Here is a 25018-nt window from a genome sequence, read left to right on the forward strand (position 1 = left end):
GTGTGAAAAAGCAATGTGCTTTCACAGAGTGGCTGGAGGTGAAAGCTGGATCATTTCCTAACTCCTCTTGAGTTGATTCATTATAGAGGCGTATGGAGTATTGTTATATTTTCTGAAAAGCATAACTTAATGTACTTCTACCTTAAAATTAAGTACAGAAACCTTTTTTAAAAAATAAGCAAACATTGGTTTGGAACCAATTAGTGATGGTTTGTTTATACCATGGCCCCTCATCTCTGCGTGTGTGTGCCTGTGCTACTCACACATGCTGCTACTACACACAAAGGGATACAGGACCCAGCTGCAACAGTGCTCATTAGAGGCCCTGAGAGCAGATGCCACACATTTTTTTTTTTTTTTTTTTTGAGACGGAGTCTCACTCTGTCACCCAGGCTGGAGTGCAGTGGCACGATCTCGGCTCACTGCAAACTCTGCCTCCCAGGTTCACACCATTCTCCTGCCTCACCCTCCTGAGTAGCTGGGACTACAGGCGCCTGCCACCATGCTCGGCTAATTTTTTGTATTTTTAGTAAAGACGGGGTTTCACCGTGTTAGTCAGGATGGTCTCGATCTCCCGACCTCGTTATCTGCCCACCTCAGCCTCCCAAAGTGCTGGGATTACAGGCATGAGCCACCATGCCCGGCGCACAGATTTTTAATCTAGCTAAGCAACTGAGAACTGTACTTGAATACATGGCAACTTACATGTAGTGTTGTCTATACATAACATATTCAATCTTTAAAGTACTTATAAAGTTATTACTTTTTATTTAATTTTTTTTTAAGAGACAGTGTCTTGCTTTCTTGCCCAGGTTTGGCCTCAAGCTCCCAGGCTCAAGCGATTCTCCTGCCTCTCCTCCCTCAATTGGGACTACAGGTGCATACCACTGTGCCTGGCTAAAGTTACTATATTTTAAAAACATATGTTAGGATAGAAAGTGTCTATAATCTAGGAACTTCTAGAATTTCAGAAACATGGAAAATAGCTTCCACTATAGTGACTAAAATGTGAATTTGTGACAGATCTTCCTTTAAAAAAATTAATTTGAATCTACCCTGTAGTTATTTCCCCAATATTTACAAAAATAATAATTATTAGCCAGGCATGGTGGCTCACACCTATAATCCCAGCACTTTGGAAGGCTGAGGCAGGATGATTGCTTGAGCCCAGTTGTTTGAGACCAGCCAGGCAACATGGTGAGATCCTGTCTCTACAAAAAAATTTAAAAATTAGCTGGGTGTGGTGGTGCAAACTTGTGGTCCTAGCTACTTGGGAGGCTGAGGTGGCAGGATCGCTTGAGCCCAGGAGGTTGAGGCTGCAGTAAGCTGTGTTCATGCACTGCACTCCAGCCTGAGCAAGAGCGAGACCCTGTCTCAAAAAATAAGAATTATTATTATGCTTAAATTAAGTGTTCTAGAGCCTCAGTTTTCTCCATAAAATTCTGCCTAGTTTATAGGCAAATTTATAGGGAAAAAAGATCACTTATAATTAGCATACTCAGCATCAGAAATGATATGATAGGTGAGTAATCTAATACTGGTTTTCCAGTAGAGTAATTAAATATGACCAAAGGTGTCCTTTTTTAGCTGAAAACGTTCCCCTCTTGGGTGGCTCAAATGACATAGGGAATGGCAGGCTATTAAGGCACTTCTGTCTACCATCTTTGGAGAGCCACGTCAAAGCTGTGCTTTTCTCCTTTTCTTTCTTTTTCTCTTGATTCTTCTGGGTCAGGATGAGCGCAATCATTGTCAAGGTTTTTCCTAAGCCCATATCATCCGCTAGAAAATAAAAGCAAAATTAAAAGAGTTAGTTGCTTAGGGCAAAGAATCAACCCTACTTCAAGAGGAGAAACCACTGGCAGACATTTACCCGTTGTTCTCTCTGCTGTCAGTGTCACTCCGTCACTACTCTGTGCCTACCTTAATGGCTCCTTTATCTTCCTTATTCAGCGGAACCCTAGCACTTGCTATTTACTTTAAGATCTAGGTCCAAGACATTTACTATGACTCCTGTAAAATTTAAAACTTATAATTTGAATCTTATTCTAGTCCCTGTGTTATGCTGTTACCTGCAGAATGTGCTGACTGATATCTATTACAGTTTGATGATCCGTTACCTCCAAAAGTAAAAAATGTCCAGTACATATATCCTACTACTTACTTTACCAGTACTAGAACACTCCTGGAGTTAAAATAGCCTTCCATTCCCTTAACTTATTCATCAAAAGAGGACATAAATGAACATTTCTTGGGTACTGTCATTGTACCAATCACTGAGCTTATCTAATTTATTATTCATACTCTACAGAGTACGGTTATCCTCATTTTAACAGACTGTAACACTGAGGCTACTATAACCCATTCAAAATAATCATTCTGCCATAACAGAAGTAGAATGTCAGAGCATGGGCTCTGATTTAAATTGTGGCTCTGCTACTGTCCTAAAAAATAATTAACATAGCAGGCCCATAGGCCTGCCTGCTATCCTTTGAAAGGCCTGCTTACAAGGTTGCCTCTGGAAACTCGGATGTAAGGTAAGAGTTGATCACTCTGCCTAAATTGTTTTGTACAAACAATACGGTTTATGTTGAACACCTGCTTTCCTTCTAGGAGTAGGAAAACTTGGTATATACCAGGCTGAAGCTACCTGTGTAACTAACCAGCCGAAGCCACCTATGTAACCAGCCCCCAATAAAAACCTTGGGCATTAAATCTCTAATGGGCTTCCTAGGGAACATTTAACGCCTGTTGTCACAACTCCCTGCTGGGAGAATTAAGCATATCCCATGTGACTCCACTGGGAGGACACTGGAAGCTTGTACCTGGTTTACCCTGGATTCTGCCCCTGTGACTTTTCCTTTTGTTGATTTTGACCTAGATCCTTTCACTGTAATAAATCACAACTGTGAGTATGACCATATGCTGTGTCTTACTAGCAAATCATCGAACCTGGGGGTGGTTTTGAGGACCACTGACACAGTCACTTACTAGCCATAGTGGACATCTATCATGGTTTCTGGAAATTGAACACCTTAGAAAATTTTAGCCTGACAAGTCCCCAAAGCAGAGTGGAAAACTTGCTTCCAGGTTTCTGTTGCAGCTAAGGCACTGGCTATATGACCTGGCTCTATAGATCAGATGTACTCATAAACATCTTTAATTCAGGTGTAAGCAGCTTTAGAAAGAGACTCCCTATGAAATCCTTTCTGCAGGAAAGAGTGGCTACAGAAACAACTGACTTTGGGGTGGCACTGGTTGCCTCTAGCACTTGGTGAAGCAAAGGAGCTGTGATGCTTTTTATAGACTACTTTTAGGCCAGGCGTAGTGGCTCACGTCTGTAATCCCAGCACTTTGGGAGGCCAAGGCAGGTGGAGCACCTGAGGTCAGGAGTTAGAGACCAGCCTGTCCAACATGGCGAAACTCCATCTCTACTAAAAATACAAAAAATTAGCCAGGCATGGTGGCACGTGCCTGTAATCCCAGCTACTGGGGAGGCTGAGGCAGGAGAATCACTTGAACTTGGGAAGCGGAGGTTGCAGTGAGCCAAGATCGCACCACAGCACTCCAGCCTGGGTGACAAGAGCGAAACTCCATCTAAAAAAAAAAAAAGAGGGAGGCAATAGACTACTGTTTGTGTGTTGGCTCTAGCTGTGGTTCCTGAAATTGGCCTCAAGCCTGGCACTCCGTATCTCCTAGAGATTGTGGGGGCCACCAAAAAATAAACTCCTCTGTTTAATCAGCCAGAGTCAGCTTCTACTGCTGGCAACCAACATCTTTGATCCTACAACTGTGTACTCTTGAGCAAGTTGCTTAACACTTCCATGCTTCACTTTTATCATCTGTAAAACGAGGAATAATAGTACCTGCCTCATAGAGTTCTTGAGAGGAATAAATGAAACAACACTATGGGTTTAGCACAATGCCTAAGCATTCAATGAAGGCTGACTCTTATAATACCACACTTACCCAGAATTCCTCCTTGTGGCTTCTGACTTTCCCGCCATAGTAACCAAGCCAATGCCTGCTTCTGATGTAGCAGCAAAGGGACCTGACAAAGGTAATAACCAAATGCTAAGCATAAATTCCTAATGAGAGGCTACCCTGAGCCTGGCTACACGAACTCTTTATTGTTTCCTTTATTCTGAATCCCTTTTTTACTTTATAGTATATTACAAGGCACACCTTATTTCTGCCTTAAAGCCTTTGCTAATTGTTTTATGTATATTGTATATGTATTTTCACCCCAACTAGTTCATTACAAGCAGCAATTCTTTCACATTCTTGTGGCACCTACCAACTCAACAAATGGATCCTTTACTGCTATAGAAATACGTAACTTTATGACTTTTTAAAAAAAGAGTTTTGTTGTTATTGTTTGCACTGTTAAGCATAAAAGGAGAGGATTCTGCAAGGGAAGGCATTCAAGCAACTATCTGTAGGAAAGGTATCTCAGAAAGTCTCTCTGCCAGCAGTTTCGTGGGGGCTGCTGGAGCACTGTCATAGGGGACTGCACCAGGAGTCTTCCCTGGCTCACCTTCAGCCCAGCGGGATCTTCTGCCACAGCCGTCTCACCAGGACATGACTCAAGTGAGCGATGCAGTTGATCGATGGCTTCACTTGTGATTTTCCACACTGTGTGAATGTGATCTTGGTTTGTATGGCCTGCATACAAATAGGTGTTACCTAAAAGATGTCACAAGTATGTTTTCTTTATCCCTTTAGAGTGAACTTAGCTACAAATGGCCCTGTATCTATTTCTTACCCTCCTTGTTAACTACTCTCCTCAACTTTCCACTTCTCTAGCAGTTCTCAGTTGGGAGACAACTGGCTTTTGCTTTTCTAGTCTGCCAGCCAACCCAAGCTCCTATCTCCTGATCAGTCTCCTGTCGACTGATCCTATTACACATTTCAGGCTCTACTTGGAATCTTCATTCTGCAGTTACCTCTGAATTCAAAGTTGCCTAGAAAGTTCAGGAAGGAAACACTTAGCTAATTGGGTGTTATTGCTCTCTGTGGATCTATTAGTCATCAGTCTTGACTCATGTCTCTCCTTGGTCTTACACACACACACACACACACACACACACACACACACACACACACACACGAAAGAATAAGAGCATATCTGCAGGTCTGCCTACCTCATAATGATGCGAGCTAGAGTTTTCATCCACAAATGCTGACTGGATGATTCCTATGTGCCAGCCACTGAGCTGATTAATCAGCATACAGTGGTGAACAAGGTAGACACAGTCTGTGCCCTCACAGAAAGCTAAGTAACACTAATGCAAAGCTCCACTGAGCTGCACAATCTTTATTATATGGGCAACTTATGACTTAAGAATGGCTTCTCCCCTCATGTGGGCATAAAGACATCTACAGTAGTCCCTCCTTATCCACAGGACATATGTTGCAAGGCCTCCAGTGGATGCTTGAAACTGTGGATGGTACTGAACCCTATACATACTATGTTTTTTTTTTTTCCCATACATACATACCTATTTTAAACTTTAATTAATAAATTAGGGACAGAAAGAGTTTAACAATAACAATAAAATAGAAGAATTATAATAATATACCATAATAAAAGTTATGTGAATGTGGTTTCTGTCTCTTTCTCTCTCAAAATATCTTACTGTACTGTACTCACCTCTTTTTGGACCACAGGTGACCAAGGGTAACTGTAAGTGTGGATAAGAGGGGACCACTGTACCAGGTGGCACCTAACTCAAAGGGGTGGCTATTCACAGCAGGGTCAGGCCCTTGGGTCTTACCTCGATAGCACTGACTGGATCCTCCAGCAGTCACCTGGCAGGCAGACTTTAGTTCTAGAGAACCCACAGGTTGGGTACCATGACCAGGAAGGGGTTGGGGAGGCACCAAGTGGGGAGGGCCAGTGGTAGTTTTGGTGAAGTGACTCTGCTGTGGTACTTGACTGTTACTCTTCTCATTAGTTCCTGCTCAGAAAACAAGGGAAGAGCAGATTAAAGTTCAGCAAACTAAGTAAAGGGATCGTATGTGTGGAGGTGAGGTCAAGAGAGAGGGATCATCACCATTCCAATGAAGGATTCCTAGAGAATATAGCATTTTAACAGTTGCTTAAACAATGGGGAAGAAAGCAGAGTCCACAGGAAATAGGAGAAAGTTTTTTGTGAACCATAGGTGTAATGTGAAAGAAGCCTCAGAAGCAGATAATAAAATGGAAAATGAATGAATCAACACATTGTTTATTAAAAGGGCTTCCCAAACGTCTCTTGTAAAGTCCATGCAAACCCGGAGTTCTGAGGCATAAGCCACTTTACCTTGCTCTGGGGAAAGGGCAAGACCACTGAGTGCTTCCTCCAGCTCCTGGATTTGTTTGATCAACTTCTGACCCTTGTCTGGAAGAGCCTGGATGTTCACTGATGCCAGTGTGCTCTGAAAAACAGATTCCATCAAATGGATCTCTCCTCTCACACTGTTAGATGAATAGTTTCAGATTAAAATAGGCTGAAATGCCCAAACTCTGAAATTATCGTCTTTTAAATATGTGTGTAAAAACCAGAACCTTTTTTAAATTTTAACCCAGCTGGCTTACCAATCTTGAAAATATAAATAAGAGAAAAGGCAGAAACTAAACACACACCTATAAAACCGTCACATGAACATATTTAACCCTTCTGTAGCAATGAGATCTCGTATCTGCCCATAGCAAGCAATGCTCTGACCCCAAAAACAAAACACGAGTCAATAGTTACCTTCTTTTGTTTCAGTTGTGTTGTAAGGTAGACACGCTGGGCTGCAGGGTCTGAGGGTTCTACCTTCTTGGAAACACCTGAGGCAGGAGATACCTTTCTTTGCACACTTTGATCAGGGAATTGGTTTTCCTTTGTCTGTAAGTCCAGAGTCGAGTCAAAGAGTAGGGGGCTCCCAGGCTTAGAGGAAACAAAAACAACATCATCTTCCTCCTCGTCGTCACTGCTTGTGGCAGATTCACGGCCCTCACCCAGGGAAAGCCCTTGTGCTGCTGGTGCAGCCTGAGCCGCTGGTCCTCCAGGAGCAGGCACACAGTGGGTCTCCGGCCGCTCTTGGAAATGCCCCCGTGGCAGGCTTTTCTGGGTGGCCTGCGTGCTAGGGCCATCCTTTGCCTTTGTTTCTTTAGCCTCCCAGTTCGTGTACTCCTTGTTGAGGGGTCCCCCTTTCTGGGGCTTGCTTACTGAGTTCTGACTGTGAACATTTTGAGGCAAAAGCTGAGTATCCTTTTCTCTCAGAGGTTCAGATCCTCTTTGGACATTTTGACTCTTACCACTTGATGTCTTCTGAGAAGATGCAGATGGTCTTGTAGGCTCATTACCTTGGCACTGTTGAGATTTAATTTCAGAAAAGTCTCTTTTGTGTGTGCCTCCAGTCTCTGCCTCACACTGAATCTCTGCTCTCTCCTCTTGCTTCTTCTCTTGAACTACAGATTGTTTTTTCTTTGGTACCAGGCCAGATGAGAGATCTTTCTCCATTGACTCAGGCTTCTGTTCCTTCTTTTGATCGAAAAGCTGATCTCCCTTTTCTCTTTGCTTCTTATCAGCCGTCTTTTCCTCACCTTCACCTTTGATGAGCTGTTTCCAGAGAGCTGGTTCTTGATTCTTGTCAAGTACTTTGAATGGATTTCTCAGCTGGTTGGAAGAATGATGAAATGTCTCAGATGCATGCTGAGACTTATTGGGTACAGAATGTTCTTTGGAATCAGGATCCTAAAGACAAAATAATTAATCTTCATATAAAATATTAATGCAAACTTCACATCTAGAGTACCTTTCCTTTTCATCTCAACTTTTATTTTATATACAGGGGGTACACATGCAGCTTTGTTATATGAGTCTATTGCACTCAGGCAGTGAGCATAGTGCCCAATAGATAGTTTCTTAACCCATGCCCTCCTCCAGTAGTTCACAGTATCTATTGTTCCCATGTTTATGGGTGCTCAATGTTTAGCTCCTGCTTGTAAGTGAGAACATATGATATTTGGTTTTCTGTTCCTGCATTAATTCACTTAGGATTATTCTGCAGAAGAAATGGAAACACAGTAAAAGCAGTCCAATATTTCCTGGGCATTCTTGGTACCATCTCCACGTCTAGAAAAGACGACGTGCCAAACCCACAAAGGACTCATTTCTTCACGGTACTTTCAATGCTTGGTTCCTTCTCTGTCCATGATCACACTTTTCCAGGCCTCAAGGAAAAGTAGTGACAAACCAAAGTGCTTTTACAATCACAATGGCCACAGTGTATACTTTTCAGAAAAAACTATTCTCTTAAGATGAACTTTTCCCCAAACCTAAACATTGTCTTAAAACGCTTGCTTGGATTTTGGCTTTAGGAAGATCTTACTGTGGTAATCTAGAATCATAAGTTCAAGCCACACCTCTGCCAAAACAAGTCTTATCACCTCCCTACTTCTAGTTCCTCACGTACTGAATATCTGTAGGGCTTCTCCTATTAGGAGGAGACGCTCCTCCTAGTTCTAACATTCTAGAAGCTTATACTTAGCTTATACCAGTATCAAGTAGAAATTCCTCTACAAAAAGATACAAGAGTTAGTCAAGGAAATCTATTTTTTTCCTTAAGTAAAAGAATACTGACTGCATTTAAGACCTCAAAAAATATTTACTAAGTGAAACAGGATGCAAATAATTAATCTTGATTACAACCAAATGATCCTTTGAATTAAAGTCCCAACAGGGCCGACCTTGCTTAAAGAAAACTATCTTTCAGAGATAGTCTGATGAAGACCAACTCGTTTATGTGAGCTTCAAGGTATTCTCAGGTGATGCTGCATATTAAAAGTCTTAACACAGCAGGTTTGAAAACAGATGAATAATTCCTACCTGCCATGGAATACTTCCACACCAGCGTTTCCCCTCTGCCTTACTTCTAATGCATCGGAAGAACAATCTAATGAAGTATAAAACACAAATAATCAAGGCTATGAAAATCCATTAGAACAAGACATAAGCTTATTTTTAATCCAAGAAAACACCTTGCAACTATTTGAACCTGGCTTTGGGAGGTCACTTGAAACCAGTTACCTTTATATACACATTTAAAAATTATTTACTGCACAGAATATTTATAAGGGCTAGGAAGTCAAAGAATAAATATGGCATGGTAGCCAGAGAACGCACACAGGTTTATTCTTTTTAGTCTGTAACGAATGACTGAAATAGAAACATTGATCAGCAATGGCTACTAAAATCAGAGAAATGAGAGACAGCCAGACACTGTGAGTCCCTGAAGGGGGGCCACAACACTAGCTATAAAGCAATGTTGCCCAAAAAAAACCCCAAAACAACCAAGCCAAAACAAACAAAAAACTAACCTCTAGATCCAATTACCAATTTATAGGAAATAGAAACAACAGAAGAACGCATAAAACTAGACCGTGAAGAATATAATCTGCAAAATCTTGGCAGTGGGAAATGCTATAGGACAAACAACTTGATCCCTTCAACAAATAAGTTACAAGTGAGAAAAAAAGATGAAGGGAAAACTTCAGAGACTTAAAAGACATATTAATCAATTCCAATTTGTGAACCTTATTTGGATCCTGATTTAAACAAATTAAAACTACTAAAAAAAAAAAAAAAAAACTATGACATTTATGAGTCCACTGAAAATATTTACACCAACTGGTATGTTAAAAAAGTCCAGCTAGATGCAGTGGCACACACCTGTAGTCCCCTCTACTCAGGAGCCTGAGACAAGAGGATCATTTGAGGCCAGAGGTTGCAATGTGCTAAGATTGTGCCTGTGAATAGCCACTGCACTCAAACCTGGGCAACACAGCAAGACTCCCTTCTCTAAAACATAAAAATATTTTTTAAAAAATAGTTCATATCTTGGCCAGGTGCGGTGGCTCACGCCTGTAATCCCAGCACTTTGAGAGGCCAAGGTGGACAGATCACGAGACCGAGAGATCAAGACCATCCTGGCTAACATGGTGAAATCCCGTCTCTACTAAAAATACAAAAATTAGCCCGGCATGGTGGCACATGCCTGTAGTCCCAGCTACTCAGGAGGCTAAGGCAGGAGAATTGCTTGAACCCGGGAGGGGTAGGTTGCAGTGAGCCGAGATTGCGCCACTACACTCCAGCCTGGGTGACAGTGAGACTCTGTCTCAAAAAAAAAAAAGTCCATATCTTTTAAAGCTACATATACTAAAATACTGGCAGATGAAATAATGTTATCTGGGATTTCTTTCAAAATAGGGCAGGAGTTATAGGGTGAAATGGATAGGATACATACAGAACAAGAGTAGCCATGAGCTGGCAATTGTTGAAGCTCATGTTACAGCACCCTATCTTACTTCTGTATATATTTATACTCTTCCACCAAAAAAAGAAGGCTGAATACAGACTTAACATCCCAGTGCAACAAAGTTCCTACACACACAAACACAGCCCATACTCCAGCTATCCAGAGATGTCTATGCTGTTCCACTGCCGAACTAAGCCAGGCACTCTGCAGTCTACTAGACTTTGCATGGGTACTACTCTCCATCCAAAGGATATCCTCATCATCCCGATCTGTCTACCATCTCCCCCATCTCCAGCTCCGGAAGTCCTACTGGTCCCTCAAGGCCCAGCTTAAGTCGTACCTGCTTGGCAAGGTTTCCCCACATTCCCTTCCCTGTTTAATCCATGAACCTCCTCTGTGCCATTACTTTTAATGGCAAAAAACACAATTACATTTACACCAACCTAATAAAGCTGACTGTCCAGCTATAAAATATAGCTGACTGTCCAGGTATATTTTCAGCTACTAGAGGGCAAAAACCATATATGATCTCTTTATTCCCAACTATTACTTGCCTGTTGTACATAATTAAGTATTGCTGCATAAAATAGAACTGATTTATGTAATTACCTAAAATAACTCCTCAAAAACTTTTAATTGATTAAATAAGAGCTTTAAAAATATACATATTGTTTGTTGAAATAGGTAAAGTATTCAATCAATAAGTATTAAAAACACAGTGAGAAGCCCCCTCATACCCTATCTGCCCAGTTCACTTCTCTCCCAACATGTAACTGCTCATTAGCTTTTTGTTTACCTTTCCAGAGATTTTTAAATGCATATTCAAGTCAATATACATTCTTTCTTCCTCCTCTACACAAATGGGTAGCATAACATACATACTGCTAAATACCTTGCCTTTCTTTTTTTTAACTAATACCTTGAAAATTTTTCTATAATAACATATATGTAAGGAAGATCCTTGTATTTATTTTTTTTTTTCCAGTTGCGGTTTTCCACTGTATGGGATGTTGCATTATTTTTAACCAGAACCCTCTTGGTGGGTGGTTCAGCTGTTTTTTATCCTTTACTATTAAAAGCAGTGGCACAAGGAGTGAAACTGTGCATATGTCATTTCACGTACATTTCAATACATCTGTGGTGCAGCTCCTTATTTCTCATGTTATGTATTTGTGCTGTTCTTCTTCACCAGGTTAGCCTCTGATTTTCTTTATTAGTTATCTATATGCTGCTTTCTAACTCATTAAATGCAGTTTTTACCAACATTAATTCCTTCCTTCTGCTTTCCTTCAGTTTAATTTATTGTTCTTTTTCTAACTTCTTAAATTAGTCCCATGATGTACAACATGAATCACAACAGTCTGCATCCTAATTCAGGGGTCCTGAGCAGGTTCCAGTCCCTTGATGCCACTACTTCACCAGGACACATAAACAAAGATGAACAAGCCCAAATGGATAAATAGTCCATAAAAGTTAAGCTAAAAAGAAAATAGGTCCAGCCCCTACCTCTTGTACAAACACAATTTTCCCATCCAAGTTCACAATTTTTAAAACTTTACTGGTTTCTTTAATTTTTCTCATTGCAATAGGATATTATATTAAACATATGTAATACAATTTCTGAAATGCTTTGAATGCATAAAATTCAAAGTACCAGCTGCCATCAGTGGGTGCTACTACTTACAGAAATAAATCAAGAACAAACCCCTGCTGTTGTTTAAAGCATATCAAGCACTGGCCAGGCACGGTGGCTCACGCTTGTAATCCCAGCACTTCGGGAGCCGAGGCGGGCGGATCACGAGGTCAGGAGATCGAGACCACGGTCTCTACTAAAAATACAAAAAAATTAGCCAGGCGTGGCGGCGGGCGCCTGTAGTCCCAGCTACTCGGAGAGGCTGAGGCAGGAGAATGGAGTGAACCCAGGAGGCGGAGCTTGCAGTGAGCCGAGATCGCGCCACTGCACTCCAGCCTGGGCGACACAGCGAGACTCCGTCTCAAAAAAAAAAAAAAGCATATCAAGCACTTGAAATCTTTACTGAAAGAATATTTCATAAGTACAGTCCCATGCTGCATGATGATGTTTCAGTCAACAGTGGATGGCACGTACAACTGTGGTCCCATGAGATAATACTGTATTTTTACTGTACATTTTCTTTGTTTAGATATACAAAAACTTAGCACTGTGTTATAAATGCCTGCAGTATTCAGTATAGTAATACACTGTACAGGTCTGTAACCTAGGTATGTATTAGGCTATACCAAGTAGGTTTGTGTAAGTTCACACAGTGACGTTCGCACAAAAATGAAATCTCCTAATGACGCATTTCTCAGAATATGTCCCCATTGTTAAGTGACTCATGACTGTAGTGTCTACGTTAAAACTCATGCCATGTATACTTTCAGAAGGGCAAGATTTGGAGAAAGAAGGAAGGAAATACACTGAACATCTGCTATGTGCTAGGCACAGTGCTAAAAATGCTTTCCCTTACATTTTTAATTAAAATCAATCTGTATGAGCTTTTCTGAAAAGCTCATCTGAAAAGTTTGTTTGTTATGTTTTATTGTAAATCAACAAAGAATGCAGTGGAAATATATTTTCACAGAGAAAGCAAATATCAATTCCACTATAAAGAAAAGCATTAATTTCTGCAGTATGTTTATTAATTGTTTTCCAGGACAGAGGTTATAGGCAATAACGATGCAGGAACCAGCTAGAGGAAGCCAGACCTCTTCAATCCTGACTTCTTCACCAAAACACAAATCTTCCCATCTTCCTAAAGGTAACTGTCCAACTCAACATCACATTGCCAAGTGCATTCACTTTAGCAAGCCTACAGTTCTCTCAGGCTCCAGAACTATCCTCCCTTGGTTCGAATCCCAGCCCTACCACCAAATTAGTTCTGAAACATCAGACGCCTTAATTGACTGCCCCCTGTGGCAGTTTCCTTTTCTGTAAAATGGCAAAATGATATAGTCCATACCTCATACGGTCATGATGAAGACAAAATACAATCAGAGCAATGCCTGATACATACCAAGGTCTTAACAGACAACAGCAATGCCAAGCTCACACTGGCTGATCACTCTGCTTATTCCTACATCCACACTTCTGCTGAAGCTGTTCTGCCTCAACACTTCCTTGTCCTTTCCTCCATCAAAATTGTCAAGGTCATTGAAGGACAACTTCAAGTCTCAACTCCTCCACTTTCTCTGTAACCTTCCTAGCCCTGAACTGTACGTCTTAGAGTCACAGAACCATCTCGCCTCTGAACGTCTTCAATTTAGCACTCTAATGTGCAGAGGAGACTGCACCCCAATCTCAGTATGTCTAACTCTTATTCCCGTTGTGTCAAAGGCTCCTTAGGGATTATGAGTTCACATCTTTACATGGTCCAGCTCTGGAAAAACATAAAGCCAAATTTCTACCTCATTCTTTTACATGAACTTTCAAGATGGAAAAAAAAATGTAAAAGTAAAAAACAAAATTGTAAATGTTCTAGGAGAAAAACAGATATGAATATTCTTGTAGTCCTAAAGTGAAGAAGGCTTTTCTAAACCTGGGATAAAACTCTGAAGCTGAGAAATAAAGAATTTAGTAATTTTTAAAAGTTTACACTTCCATATGATGAAAATACTGTAAGCAAAATTATAAGACAAAAAGCAAACTGGGAAAACGTAACTGCCACACATATTACAAAGGGTTACTATGCTTTATACACAGGGATTGCTCCCATTGCACAGTGCAGTGCATGGTACTGTACACCGCCTCAAAAGTATGGCTTTATTCAGTGGTCCTTCACAGCTGGTGGGGCCTGAGGTTCTGGCTGGGTCTGGCGCATGCCTGGTTGCCTCTCTATCATCAGCCTGCTCACTATACTAGGGCTAGATAATCCACAGGTCAATTTCACCCAATAGCCAACAACACGAGGAGTTTTCTAGACGTGAAGTTTCAAGGGTTTTTTTTTTTTTTGAGACGGAGTCTCGCTCTGTCGCCCAGGCTGGAGTGCAGTGGCGCAACCTCGGCTCACTGCAAGCTCCGCCTCCCGGGTTCACGTCATTCTCCTGCCTCAGCCTCTCCAAGTAGCTGGGACTACAGGCGCCCGCCACCACGCCCGGCTAATATTTTTTGTATTTTTAGTAGAGACGGGGTTTCACCGTGGTCTCGATCTCCTGACCTCGTGATCCGCCCGCCTCGGCCTCCCAAAGTGCTGGGATTACAAGCGTGAGCCACCGCGCCCGGCCCAAGGGTTTTTAAAGGTAAAATATTTTGAACATCTCGCCACAACCAATTAATTTTTTTTGGAGGTGAACATTTTTCTTTTTTTTTTATGATACTTTAAGTTCTAGGGTACATGTGCACAACGTGCAGGTTTGTTACATATGTATACATGTGCCGTGTTGGTGTGTTGCACCCATTAACTCATCATTTACATTAGGTATATCTCCTAATGCTATCCCTCCTCCCTCCCCCAACCCCACGACAGGCCCCAGTGTGTGATGTTCCATGCCCTGTGTCCAAGTGTTCTCATGGTTCAATTCCCACCTATGAGTGACAACATGTGGTGTTTGGTTTTCTGTCCTTGTGATAGTTTGCTCAGAATGATACCACAACCAATTATTTAAAGAACTAAAACTTATTATACCCACATCTAAACAAAGAAATATTTCCATTTATTTTGACCCTGTATCCTTGAGAGTGAAAGTTCTGTGAGAAACAGAGAGAAAGGAAAATATGAACTCAAGAGCTCAGTGACAATGCCCAAAATTTGTATACCAGGGGTATACCACATCGTTCATGTTAAGGCAAGATTTCTTCCCCCTGGTTCTACTGAGATTATCAGTTTCCTTTACTGCCTGTACACAGACGGCCATGGCCGAACAGCCAGTCAAATGCTGGTCAGTGGTGCCATCTGGTGTTTCTGTTAGAGATCTGCACACAAATGCAGCTACACTGCAAGGATACACCTCCCTTCTATTACTCTGTTGCACCTGTCTCCTGACTACATTAAGCCAAACATAATAGTATTAATTAGAGGATGTAAAATACTTAAGTTATTAAAAAGAAAACCCAGACTATGTGAGGGAAAGACTGTACTCCCATAGGTCACTCTCCAGGGGTTCTGGCTGAACACCCTTAATGTTCACTAAGGAAGCCATCATCCATATATAGACTTACCTATTTCTGTTTAAATTCCCAGTCCATGCTACCTATCAGAGTACCTGGTTTTCTGTTGTTATTGTTTTTTAATTTGTTGTGTGTTAAGAACTGCCTTTTACTTTTATTTGTCCTAAGATACCTTTTTTTTTTTTTTTTTGAGACTGAGTTTTGCGCTGTCATCCAGGTTGGAGTGTAATGATGTGATCTTGGCTCACTGCAAACTCTGCTTCCCCAACTCAAAGTGATTCTCCTGCCTCCTGAGTAGCTGGGATTACTGGCACACGCCACTATGCCCGGCTATTTTTTGTATTTTTAGTAGAGACAGTTTCACCATGTTGACAAGGCTGGTCTTGAACTCCTGACCTCAAGTGATCCGCCCGCCTTGGCCTCCCAAAATGCTGGGATTACAGGTGTGAACCACCACGCCTGGCCCTAAGACAACCTTTTTAAAGCTCCAGTAAGTACCTCCTAGTAATAGTGCTCTGAATTTAGGCTAAGAGAAATACATGTAACATGCTTTTTTGCTCTATTTTAAAATACTAAACCCCTCTCAGTCTTATCCATCTAGTACAAAGAATGTAACAACAAGTTCTCAAAATTCTGACCTCAGTCAGGCCTTTCTCCAGAGCTGCACACTCATTTTTTAGCTGGTTTCACATGAAAATAAGACACAATTTGGCCAGGTGAGGTGGCTCACACCTGTAATCCCAGTACTCTGGGAGGCTGAGGCAGGTGGACCACTTGAGGCTAGGAGTTCGAGACCAGCCTGGCCAACATGGCAAAAGCCCGTCTCTACTAAAAATACAAAAATTAGCTGGGCGTCGTGACACACACCTGTAATCCCAGCTACTCGGGAGGCTGAGACACGAGAATCACCTGAACCTGGGAGGCAGAGGTCGCAGTGAGCTGAGATTGTGCCACTGTACTCCAGCCTGGTTGACAGAGCAAGACTCTGTCTTTAAAAAAAAAAAAAGACATGATTAGTCCAAAGCTGTATGTATTTGCCACACATCCCAATACTTGACATTACTTTTCTTCCTTGTCCTGCTTAATGTAAACACATTACCCAGAAGCCCCACCTTAGCAACCATTTCCCCACTGAGCACTGACAATGTGCCAAACACCAGACCGAGGCCATCACACATGTTCTCTCTCCAAGTCCTCCAACCCAGGGAAGTTAGGGCCACTGTGAGCAATATTCCAGATGAAAAAATGGAGGAAGGAACACGCTTATATGCCCTACCAGGAAATACATCTCATCAGTGCTCTTTCAGCAAGTTTTCTTCATTCTAATTGCACCCAATTCCACTGCTGCTACCGCAATGCAGGCCCATCACCTCTCACTTAAGTTGGTGTGTCTAGAATCAGTTGGACCTGGGTTTAAATCCCAGCAATGCCACTTCATAACCATGGGTCCTCAGATTCCCTTTCTGACCTGTCTCAATGGTAGTTTCTTCATCTGTCTGGTAAACAGGGATATTGAAATCTATCACAAAAAATTATATGAAGGTAAAAGATAATGAACAGGCTGGGTGCAGTGGCTCATACCCATAATCCCAGTACTTTGGGAGGCTGAGGTAGGAGGATTGCTTGAGCCCAGGAGATTGAGACCAGGCTGGGTAATATAGTAAGAACTTGTCTCTACAAAAAAAAAAAGTATGTAGTGGGCTTTCAATAGTAGCTATTGTTTCAGTGGTCTCTTTGCCCTATTTTCACTTTCTAATCTGTCCTCCATAGTTCTTCTTTTAATGTAAATTGGATCAAAAATCCTTCAGTGGCTTCCTAACAACTACCACAGTGTGTCTGTATGGTAAAGGTCCTCCAATAGTATGTTTTAAGTATCAGTAGAATATAATAACTTCATGCAATAAAGGCTTACCAGCCCTACCGTACCAGCAGAAAACAATCCAAAAACAAAATAAAAAAAATTCCATTTACAACAGCACTAAAAAACATAAACACTGAGAAATAAATTTAACAAAAGATGCACAGGAACTCTGTAATGAAAAGTATTAAACAATGCTCAGAGACATTTTTTTTTTTTTTTGAGACGGACTCTTGCTCTGTCCCCCAGGCTGGAGTGCGGTGGCGCGATCCCGGCTCACTGTAAGCTCTACCTCCGGGTTCACGCCATTCTCCTGCCTCAGCCTCACGAGTAGCTGGGACTACAGGCGCCTTCCACCACGCCCGGCTAATTTTTAGTATTTTTAGTAGAGATGGGGTTTCACCGTGTTAGCCATGATGGCCTCGATCTCCTGACCTCGTGATCCGCCCGCCTCAGCCTCCCAAAGTGCTGGGATTACCGCGCCCAGCTGACATTTTTAAAGTCATAAATAAATGTACTACATTCATGGATTGGAAGCCTCAATATTGACAACAATTCTCTCCAAATTGATCTATACAGATTCAATGCAATCCCAACAGGGTTTTCTGTGGAAATTTTTAAAAGCTGATTCTACATTTTATATGGAAATGCAAAGATCCTAGAGCAGCCAACACAATCTTGAAAAAGAATAAAGTCAGAAGACTCATACTATTTTATCTGATTAATTATGTAAAGATAGACAAATGGATCAATGGAACAGATCAGCAACCCCAGAAACAGACTTATATATATTGGATCAATTGATTTTTTACAAAGACGCCAAGCATTTCAATGGGAAAAGGAAAATCTTCAAAACATCATGCTAAAACAATTGGTAACATATGCAAAAATAAACGAACCTCTACCCTACCTTATATACTATACAAAAGTAATTTAAGATATAGATAATAGACCTATATGAAAAAGCTACTAAAACAAAAACAAAAAACAGGCCAGGTGCAGTAGCTCACGCCTGTAATCCTAGCACCTTGGGAGGCCAAGATGGGTGGATTGCCTGAGCTCAGGAGTTCGATACTAGCCTAGGCAACATGGTAAAACTCCATTTCGACTAAAATACAAAATATTATTGGTGCGCACCTGTAGTCCCAGCTACTTGGGACTACTTGGGAGGCTGAGGCATGAGAATTGCTTGAACCCAGGAGACGGTGGTTGCAGTGAGCCAAGATGGTACCACGGCACTCCAGCCTGGGAGACAGGGTGAAACTCTCTCTCAAAAACAAACAAACAAACAAACAAACAAACAAAAATAAAACTATACAGCTTCTAGACAATTCTTGGAAATATGTGTGATATTGGGGTAGGCAAATATTTCTTGGAGATCAGATAAAAAGCACAAACCATACAAAAATGATAAGCCTCCCAAGTAGCTGAGACTTAAGGAGTGTGCCACCACGCCCAGCTAATTTTTTTTTTGTTTTTTCGCTTTTTTTTATTTAGTAGAGATGGGGTTTCACCATGTTGGCCGGCCAGACTGGTGTCAAGCTCCTAATCTCAAGTGATCTGCCCACTTCGGCCTCCCAAAGTGCTGGGATTACAGGCGTGAGCCACCATGCCTGGCCTAACTTGTATAGAGAATTTATGAAGAACTCTTCCAACTCAGTTTTAAAAAAAAGACAAAAATTTTAAAACAGGCAAAGATCTCCAAAGTTATACTTTATGATTCCACTTATGTAACAATTGTGCAATGACAAAATTTTAGAAATGAAGAGCAAATTCCTGATTGCTGGGGTGAAGAGAGCAGAAGGGAGGGAAGGGGGTATGGTTATAGAAAGGTTAACACAGAGATCCTGTGATGGAACTCTTCAGTACCTTGACTGTAGTGGTAGATACACGACTCGACAGGATAAAATTGTATAGAATATACACACACACATAAATTAGTTCAAGTAAAACTACCTTTACCAATAAAACTGGTGGGTTGTACCAATATTAATATCCTGTTTGTGTCACCATTGGGGGAAACTGGATAAAGTCTACAGGGGATAACTCTGTATTATTCCTTACAACTGTATGTGAATCTAAAACTACTTGATAAAAATTTCAATGCAAAAAAAAAGGACAAAATATTTAAACAGATAATGTCGAGATTTTCTGATGGCAAATAGGCACACCAAACAAAGTGGTGCATTTATAAATGAAATTCAACTCCACAATAAAAATGAATGAATTACTGATACATATTATATACATTTCACGCATTGTTAAGTAAAAGAAGCCAGACACAGAAGAGTACATGCAGTAGGATTTCATTTATATAACATTCAAGAACAATCAAAACACATCTAAAGAGATAAAAATCAGAACAGTGATTGCTGACGCGGGTGGAGATGGGAGGGATGAAATTAACTTGAAGGGGACTGATGGCACTTATTGGGTTAATATTTTGACTCGGATCTTGGTTTTATGAGCAGGTACATGCATTCTCAAAACTCAACTGGTTGAAATCTTAAGACTTGTGTATCTTACCATATATATAACTAAATTAAGAAAAATAGAAGTATGAACAGTACTCAGGTATATAAAAATTGTAGGTGGTACTCAAACGCCTTTAATTGGGTAAGGGAATCTAGAATATATAAATTATGAAGTACATAGAATATCACACAAAGACTATCTATCACATCCTGACCCCTACCTTCCTGGCCAGCCTTATCGCCTAAAGTCTCTGTTTAAAGATATGTTAAACTATTAACAAATCAAATTTTCCCTGAAAATGCCATGTTAATTCATGCCTCAGTACTCTAATGCAACATATTAATCCATTAAATATGACCTCTCTCTAACACTTAGGGAATTCCTACTTTATCTTTGAATACTCATGACAAATATCTCCCATCTCTATAGACTTCCCTGCCCTTCCCAAATTCCCATATAAAAGAAAGGAAACTAACATTTACTGAGGACTAAATATATGTTAGCCATTTTTACCCATTACCTTGTTCTATTACCAGAATTAGAAGGTTGACAAGTGCAAGTTAGTGGCCAATGGTCAGCTGTCATTATAGGCTACCTGACAGTTGGAGAGGGATGATTGTGGAGCCATTTACGTGAAAATTACTAGAAATCGGACTTCTCAGATCAACTAGTTGCTTGGCAGTTAGGTAGTGACAGCCCAAAAGACACTTAATACATATACAAATTTTGTTTTTTAAAATGACTTTTAAAGAACAATCCTAATGCATACCTGGATACAACTCTTTCAGGGAGAAAAAAAAGCAAATATACTTAGATGTTCCTTTTGGACCCTTACCTGTATTCTTTCTTGTCCTGTGGCAGAAGCAAACCCTGAAGCTCTACCACAAAGTCCTCATGCAATAAGCAATGAGAAACAGGAATACTAGAGAAAAGAAAAAAGTTGAAAACATTTTTAGGTCAGGAACAGAGATCAATATCCTAAAGTCAAATCAAAACTATGGGTTTTTACACCAAGAATCTATGTATAACCTCTACTGGGTTTGTAATTCCCACACATTACCATAGCTATGGGCATTCCTTTGGGGAAGGAGTCCCTAGCTTTCATCTTTACCCACTTTCTCAAATAAAGCACAACTGTTTCTTGATGACTCAAAAGTTTGAAACCACACTGCACTGTGTAACCTCTACACTGGGATCCCCCTACGAATGACATAATTAGGGCTGGCTGTGAGGCCCTGTATGAATTTTCCCCAGGCTCTTCCTTCATCCTTTCCCTCTAATAAGCTGAGAGCTGTCACTTAGTGTTATTCACACGCCTACCTCTAACAACACGCCCTATATGCTTCTTGTTTTGTGTAAGTTGTTTAATCACTCCCTTCCAACTTATTATGAAAAAATTTAAATATATATAACATTTGAGAGTAAACAGGTTTGAGTGAAGGTTTAAAGTAGTCTCCTAAACCTGTGGCACTTTTTTTGGCCTGTATTTTGGTTATCAGATATATTCCAAATAAATCAAGTTTATCAAATAATTGTCTTCAAATACCACTGTACTAGTTTGTATAGCAAAGCATTTGTGTAGATGGGATCCTAAATAAGAGTGTTTCTCTTAATGTAAAACCAAATCTTATGCCACCATTAATGCTGAATTCCTGCAAAGGTAAAAATGCTTCTATCTCACAAAACTTGACCTGGGCATTATATCCGAGAGGCTCAGTGTAAATCATCTAACTCATGAAACAGAAACACGGGAAGTTAGTATACATGTTGAAAGGACACTTTTCTAATACTGATATCCATTATGTACTTTACATCTGACACAGAGTCTCTACCAAGTTCCGCTGAATAGAGAGCAGGAGATGTTTAATGATGTGATGATAGTTTTAAAACTCACATAGAAAATGTAGACACTTGGTATTGTGAAAACATTAACACTTGACAAACTATTAACTTTCCTCACTTTAGAGAAGGTGCTTAACATTTCTGACTCTCTCCTCCAACCTCAGCCTCACAAGTAGCTGGGACTACAGGTGTGTGATACCATGCCCAGACAATTTTTTTTAATTTTTCGTAGAGACGGGGTTTCACCATGTTGCCCAGGCTGGTTTCGAACTCCTGGGCTCAAGCGATTCGCTCGCCTTGGCCTCCCAAAGTGCTGGGATTACAGGCGTCACACACCGCGCCAGGCCCTCCGTTGTTTCTTCCAGCGCTAATTTCTTTGAATTAGCAATTTCACCATTTAGATGCAGAGAATCCTATTTAAAAATAAGAAGGCTAACAACTAATCACTAGAGTGTTTTAAGCTCAAACATTGAAAAAAACAGTCGGGCCTAAAACTAGTGCAAAACAGGGACAAATTATTTTCCACTATGTCTGCTGTGTGTCCTTACTCCTTTAAAGGGGAAGGAACTGTCGGGGCAGGAGAAGGGCGTGGTTAAGGCCTGTCAAGTGAATAGAAACCCAGAGCTGAAAAACACCGGATCCTCAATTTTATAGGTAGGGGAACCATCGGCCCAGAGAGGGAGAGTAACCAGCCTCGGGTCACATAGCCAGAATTAGCTGGGCGTCTTCCGAACACGCCACGCTGCCCTGGGATCACCAATTGCTTAAAGGGTCCCGACACCGCAAACGAGGGCCCCACCACTCCTCGGCCCTGTGGCGCCCGACAGCGGGGAGCCGGCAGCTCCTCTCGGGAGGCCCCGGGCAGCCACAGGGAGTGGGGCCCAGCTCAAGACCTACTCGGCGGCCCGCACGAAGCTGCACGTGTCTGCCCGACACACGTAGAAGCTCTTTCCTTTATTCGGGCCATCGCGGACGCCGGTCTTAAGAAAGCAGAAAGTCCCTGAAGAGAGAAGAAAGAGAACAACGATTAGGCCACGCTAAATCAACAGGCCCCGGGACACTGAGACCCTAGCCCCTTACCGTGCTCTGAACACCTAACTACTTCCATTTCGCTGGGTCCCCCAAGTTCCACAAAGCCCCGCCCCCACCCTGCTTCCGCCTTTTACTCCGCCCTCTTTGTTCAAGAACCAACCATCTCTCAGCTCTTGCAGTCTTAATCCCTCCCATAATTCTCCGCCCTTGGCCTTTACCCATCCTAGCCGCTATCAGCCAATCATATAGGAACTTCGCTCACCGCTAACCAATCACAGCCGCCCTCAGGAATGGCGCGCGCCAAAATCAAATACGAAGCCAGGGAGCGTGGAGGACCCGGCTTTTGCCGGCTGGGGCGTGGCTGAGGCTGGGGAGAAGCTTAGAAGGTGGCGGGGCTTCCGGAGGAAAAGAAGCTTCGATTTGCAGGTCTTGGAAGAGGGAAGGGCAACTCTTGTTTACGTTTAAAACCGAGAGGCGGCCCTAGGGGTAGCGTCAGTTAGGCGCTGAAAGGCCCTGGCTTCGCGGGCGTCTCTGAGCGAGGCTGGCGCTCGTGCGCGCTGGGCTCCGCGCTCGGTCGCTGGGGTGGGTGGGAGGCCAGGGGAAGCCGCCGCTGCAGGCCGAGCCGCGAGATTTGCGGTGCAGGAGCCGGAGCGGCGGGTATGATGAGAGGTCCTTGGAAGCTGCTGCGGGGAACTGAAACGGCTCTCATAGGCAGGCACAAAGACTTCTCTAGGACCCCCTACAATGCTTTAAGTTTGCCTCGTGCTTTAGATTTCACAAAGTGCTTACACATTCACGGCTCTCCTCACTCAACCTGGTGAGATGGGTAGCATTTTATGGAAGATCCCGAGACTCAAGTTTGAGAGACTCACCCAAGGTCAAAGAGTTGGCGAGTGGGCTGTCCGTGGACAGGTGCGCAGGTCTTAGCGACATTTGGCCCGCGCTGCTGCTTCCTGTGTATACTGGATGTTCTCTAGGCTCTCCCAGCGTGGAAGCCCCGAGTTACCAGCCGCAACGTGGAAACCACAGAGGGGGAAATAGATGACTTTTGGTGAAGGCGAACTTTGCTTTATCATTTTGTATTGTCAAACTTTTTTTTACTAATATGCTTTTGTAATTTTAAAAATCGAAGATGAGGTTAAATAGAAGAAAGGGGAGAGTTCCCTTCTATTTAACTTCATCCTCGATTTTTAAAATTTGAAGTTGTAATCAAAACTATTAGTAAACAAAAAGAGAGGAATAGATACTAGATTTATTGCAATAGAAATAGTTTCGTATTGCAGCTATTGAGGACCATATGTCCCAGACATATGGTGTGGCACCTGCACTGTTCTTATGGGGGCCGTAGAACAGAAAATCTGTAATGTCTAGGAAATCTGGGCGATGTGATGAATGTACATGTTATGGGGATCCAGAGGAAGGGAGACAAACCTGAGGTATCATTTATTAATTAAACAGTACTTACTAAATAGCTTTTTTGTGCCCGATGTGGACTAGATGCTCGAGAAATGTAAAATTCATTCATTTACACAAAGTTTGAAACAACTATTCTAACCACAAGGAACTTACTCAGTATTTTGAGGAGACTGAACTAGTACATGTTGAACACTTAAATAAAAATATAAAATAGTATTTAAATGTCAAAATGAATGGAGTTAGCAGTAACTCTCTAGGACTAGAGAAAAATGGAATTTCCAAAGTGGAGTTCATTTATACATAACTACCCTTCTGAAACTTAGATGAACTTAGAGATAAGACAGGAACAACAAATAGGTAGAGGCATTTTCATTATTCCAAGATTGTTATTCTTGCAATTGATGTATTTGTACATGTTTAATAGATGCTGTATTGGAGGTAGTACACCATGAATACAGGATTTGCAGAAAGAGGGGCATGGTAATTAATTATTTCTTGAATAATTTTTAAAACAAGGCAAAATCGGAGCCTCTTAAATATCCCGTTAAGGAAGAAGCTCCTCCTCTGCGAGTGCCCAAGTCAGTATCTCCAGTCCAACCTCACAGAAGTGTGCACAGCCAAATCACAGACAGGAGGAATATTTCTCCCATAAATTTAAAATATACTAGATCAAAATGTTAAGTCCCCGGACAACTTATTCCACCTCATCATATTTACAAGATTGAAAAAAATAAATTTGAGATTGGATGAAAGATGGTCATAACTGGAAACATTTTTAAAATTAATTTTTATGCCCGTTGAGTATGGTGGTGGGCACCTGGGGTCCTAGCTACTCAGGAGGCTGAGGTGGGAGGATGGCTTGAGCCCACAAGTTCGAGGCTGCAGTGAGCTGTGATTGTGCCACTGCACTCCAGCCTTGGCGACAGAGTGAGACTTTGTCTCTTAAAAAAAAAAAGTTATGCCTATTGAAATAAACGATAATG

General features: G+C 41.6%; 1 protein-coding gene and 1 long non-coding RNA gene across 5 annotated transcripts in view; one reads left to right on the forward strand and one right to left on the reverse strand.

Annotated features, from left to right (window-relative positions):
- Positions 1-22725, reverse strand: part of TTF2 (transcription termination factor 2) — a 42221-nt gene extending 19496 nt beyond the window's left edge. For 3 of the 4 annotated variants that reach the window (XM_032154875.2, XM_032154874.2, XM_058439422.1), the window contains exons 1-10: positions 22668-22725; positions 22485-22587; positions 20581-20667; positions 8859-8925; positions 6738-7724; positions 6303-6417; positions 5775-5957; positions 4535-4683; positions 3967-4048; positions 1660-1779 (exon numbers count right to left, since the gene is read on the reverse strand). In XM_032154875.2, coding sequence (XP_032010766.1) covers positions 1660-1779; positions 3967-4048; positions 4535-4683; positions 5775-5957; positions 6303-6417; positions 6738-7724; positions 8859-8925; positions 20581-20667; positions 22485-22587; positions 22668-22695 — 1921 coding nt within the window. In that variant the 5' untranslated portion in view covers positions 22696-22725. The remainder of the gene's footprint in view (positions 1-1659; positions 1780-3966; positions 4049-4534; positions 4684-5774; positions 5958-6302; positions 6418-6737; positions 7725-8858; positions 8926-20580; positions 20668-22484; positions 22588-22667) is intronic. The other variant, XM_032154876.2, reaches the window with a different exon arrangement.
- Positions 22726-23445: 720 nt separating this feature from the next.
- The window catches only part of LOC116469549 (uncharacterized), a 35864-nt gene continuing 34291 nt past the window's right edge, over positions 23446-25018 (forward strand). Inside the window, exon 1 of the long non-coding RNA XR_004248286.2 lies at positions 23446-23670. This is a non-coding gene — a long non-coding RNA (uncharacterized LOC116469549). The remainder of the gene's footprint in view (positions 23671-25018) is intronic.

The sequence above is a fragment of the Hylobates moloch genome, unplaced genomic scaffold, assembly GCF_009828535.3.
Source record: "Hylobates moloch isolate HMO894 unplaced genomic scaffold, HMol_V3 SCAFFOLD_5, whole genome shotgun sequence".
NCBI classification, from domain to species: domain Eukaryota; kingdom Metazoa; phylum Chordata; class Mammalia; order Primates; family Hylobatidae; genus Hylobates; species Hylobates moloch.